This window comes from Euleptes europaea, chromosome 1 (genome assembly GCF_029931775.1).
Source record: "Euleptes europaea isolate rEulEur1 chromosome 1, rEulEur1.hap1, whole genome shotgun sequence".
NCBI lineage: Eukaryota > Metazoa > Chordata > Lepidosauria > Squamata > Sphaerodactylidae > Euleptes > Euleptes europaea.
The window spans coordinates 163,289,684-163,291,421 of NC_079312.1; the positions used below are offsets into that span (position 1 = coordinate 163,289,684).

Here is a 1,738-nt window from a genome sequence, read left to right on the forward strand (position 1 = left end):
TTCCGATTCTGGCTCTGATATTTGTGACTTTCACCACGAAGTCATGGACCTTCCGGTCTCTCAGCCAAGTTTGTTTCAGGAGTTAAAACGGGGAAGGATGTTCGGCACGCGTCTTGCCTGCACAGAAAGACCGACAGCCGCTATGTCTGCATTTCCCCCCAGAGAAATAAATTATTTAGGCGAGCGGCGTTTTCAAAGGGTGGTAGTGGCGGTGGAGGAGGAAGGTGGAGAAGACGTTCAACTCCAGCCTAGATTTCCAGCAGGTTGCTCTGCTCTGGACTGGTGGCTGCTTTCTCCTCTCCTGGCAGGCCATCCTGCATGGCAGTCGAGGGGGAACCAGCCACCGCGGCGGCCTCCTCCCGTTCCCCTTCCCCGTCGGGGGGCTTGCCCACCCCCATCTCGTTGTGGGTTTTCTGGTGCTTACTGAGATGGTCACTGCGAGTGAAGCGCTTGTTGCACAGCAGGCAAGTGAACTTCTTCTCCCGGGTGTGAGTACGGACGTGGCGCTCCAGCTCGTCCGAGCGGGTGAATCGCTTGCCGCAGAAGAGCCAGTTGCACACGAAGGGGCGCTCCCCAGTGTGCCACCGCAGGTGGGCCTTGAGGTGTGAGGCCTTGCCATAGACCTTCCCACAGCCCGGGATGTGGCAGCTGTGGATGGGCTTTTTCCGCAAGCTGGCTGCCGAGGCCCCCAGCCGCTCCAGCTCCTGGCAGTTGGGGCAGTCGCAAGTGGACCTGCCCGCCGTGCTTCCAAACGAGCCCCCTCCTCTCCCGGACTTCAGTCCGATCCCGCCTTCCATCAGGGAGTTGTTGGCCACCGGCTTGGGCTTGTACATCTCTTGCGGCAGGACGTGCTGGCCGGAAGGGAGAAGGTGTGACGAGGAAGTGATGCCCACCGCGGAGTAAGGCGCCGGGTTCAAAGTGGTGAATTCTGAAGTGTAGCTGGGCAGTTGAGGGCTGATGGGAGCCTGGCTGGGCACAGACTGCAGGGAGCCCTGGAGTCCATCCGACTGGGGCTGAGAGCTCAGCCAGTTGCTGTTGGAGTGCATGTCCCACCAGGAAGCCGTGGGGTTGCTGGAGCTGGTGGAAATGCCCGGATGGATACCGGCTTTGTACCAGGAGCCGTAAGGATGTGCCATATCTAAAGAGGTGTAGACACTGGGGAGACAGTCAGGAGATGGGTGGCCCTTGGGCACCAACAGGGATGACGGATCTTGAGATGTGGGCGAGGCTGGGAAGGAGTGGGAGAAGGGGCTGTAGTCATTGTTGTACGTGGTGGAAGCTTGCGGGCTGGCTGAGGGGGACATCAGTCCGTTCCCGTTAGGGAAAGTGGCCGTGTAGGAATCTCCCATACCTTCAGCGCCCCAGACTTTCGGAGTGAAAGGCTCCAGTCCCAAAAGGTAAGGTTTCTTCCCCAAACTGTTCTCTGCTTTTCCTGGAGGAGGCGAATCCTGCGATGGGCTAGTTCTTCCAAATTTGTTGCAGGTGTCCGTCAGCATGGCAAGGGGGCTGGAGCCATAGCTGGCTTCTTCCTAGTCAGAAGAGAAAAACAAAGAAAGGTCATTTATGCATGGGAGTTTTGTCTGAGGTTCGTTGCTGGCTGGACCCACACTTTCCTGTTGGGAATCTCTGCACCAGCAGCCTCCAAGCTGAAATCATGTCCCGCCCCATTAAATGCTGCCTTATAATTGGCTTACTTGTAGTGCTTACTGTGAGAGAAAATTCCTCCCCCCAAACCCAA

The 1,738-nt window shown here is 57.6% G+C and overlaps 1 protein-coding gene across 1 annotated transcript; it reads right to left on the bottom strand.

Moving 5' to 3' along the window:
- Positions 1-248: 248 nt before the first annotated feature.
- SP7 (Sp7 transcription factor) lies at positions 249-1,525 on the bottom strand. The gene has a single exon (XM_056862942.1). The coding sequence runs from the start codon at positions 1,494-1,496 to the stop codon at positions 249-251; it is 1,248 nt and encodes a 415-aa protein (XP_056718920.1). The 5' UTR covers positions 1,497-1,525.
- Positions 1,526-1,738: the final 213 nt, after the last annotated feature.